General features: G+C 61.1%; 1 protein-coding gene across 1 annotated transcript in view; it reads right to left on the bottom strand.

The window, feature by feature from the left end:
• Positions 1-25: 25 nt before the first annotated feature.
• VDBG_00546 (stretch responsive protein) overlaps positions 26-1,183 on the bottom strand; it is a gene marked incomplete at both ends in the record, with an annotated part of 1,691 nt that continues 533 nt past the window's right edge. Inside the window, 2 exons of the mRNA XM_003008818.1 lie at positions 26-526; positions 648-1,091. Coding sequence (XP_003008864.1) covers positions 26-526; positions 648-1,091 — 945 coding nt within the window. The remainder of the gene's footprint in view (positions 527-647; positions 1,092-1,183) is intronic.

Here is a 1,183-nt window from a genome sequence, read left to right as displayed (position 1 = left end):
GCAGAATCCTAGTCTGCCGTGCCTGCTATCGTCGGGTTCCGTGCTGGGGGCACGAGCAGCATGAGGTGGTTCGCAAGCTTTGCAGCGTCGTCACGGAGGGGAAGATGACGGACTGCCATGACCTGCCGTCCGCCACCCTCGCATCGCAACACCAGCCTCGCTTCTTGCCAGACCCGCACGCACAGAGATTCGAAAGCGTACGGAGCAGCTCGAGCTCTGGCTGTCCTACGAATCTTTTATACGCGGCCCGCTGGTCTTCCGTCAGCGGGCAGAAGACGACCCTGTCACTCTTTTTGGGGAGTTGATGCGCAATGAGAGACTTCATCCGTCGGAGGAAGAACCCTGGGAGGAGGTTGGTCACCAGCTTCTTCGCTGTTATGCGTGCGTTTCGCAGTTGATAGAATGTGGCGTCGTGGGACTGCCCCAGCCGGAGAGGGCCTGCGATCGTCCGGTCCCATTCGCCTGCCGTGCCAAAGTGTCCTGGGTTGGTCCAGTTGAGCAACGTCCAGAGCTCTGTGTAGTTGTTCTGTATGGCTGTGCCCGTGAGACCTATACGGCACAGGGCGTTGATCTGACTATCGTGAATACAACGAAGAGGAACGAGAAACAAAACAAGAAGCGCGTGTGCGAGGGCCCATATCACGTACCTGGTTCATGGCCTTCGTGATCTCGGCAGAGCCTCTCTTCAGCGCATGACACTCATCTGCCACGACGGCGTCCCACTGGATCGTGTTGATGGAGCTGGCGTGGTTCTTGTACGTCTGGTACGTGGTCACCATGATCTCCAGCATGCCGGCCCGCGCCGCACCCAGCACGTCCTCCTTCTGCGCGGTCGAGCCGTGGAACAGGTCAATAGACCACCAGCCCCAGCGATTCAGCTCATTCTTCCAGTTCTCAATGAGCGAGCCGGGGCAGATGATGAGCACGCGGGGATACCACCGGCGCGCATCCCGCCTCATCTTCCTCATGCGCTTGCCGTCGCGCGCGTCGCCCGTCTTGCCGAAGGGGCCGTCAGAAAGGCGGCGACCTGCACCGTCTTGCCGAGGCCCATGTCGTCGCCCAGCACGCCTCCGTTCTGGTACACGAAGAGCCTGTGCAGAAACTTGACGCCGGCAACCTGGTAGTCGCGCAGGTACTGCGCCAGCGGCCCCGGGGGGACGCCGCCCGAGTACTCGAGCTCGAC

This window comes from Verticillium alfalfae, genomic scaffold (assembly GCF_000150825.1).
Source record: "Verticillium alfalfae VaMs.102 supercont1.1 genomic scaffold, whole genome shotgun sequence".
NCBI classification, from domain to species: domain Eukaryota; kingdom Fungi; phylum Ascomycota; class Sordariomycetes; order Glomerellales; family Plectosphaerellaceae; genus Verticillium; species Verticillium alfalfae.
Note: the sequence above shows the minus strand (reverse complement) of the source record. Positions and strands in the feature narration are given on the sequence as shown.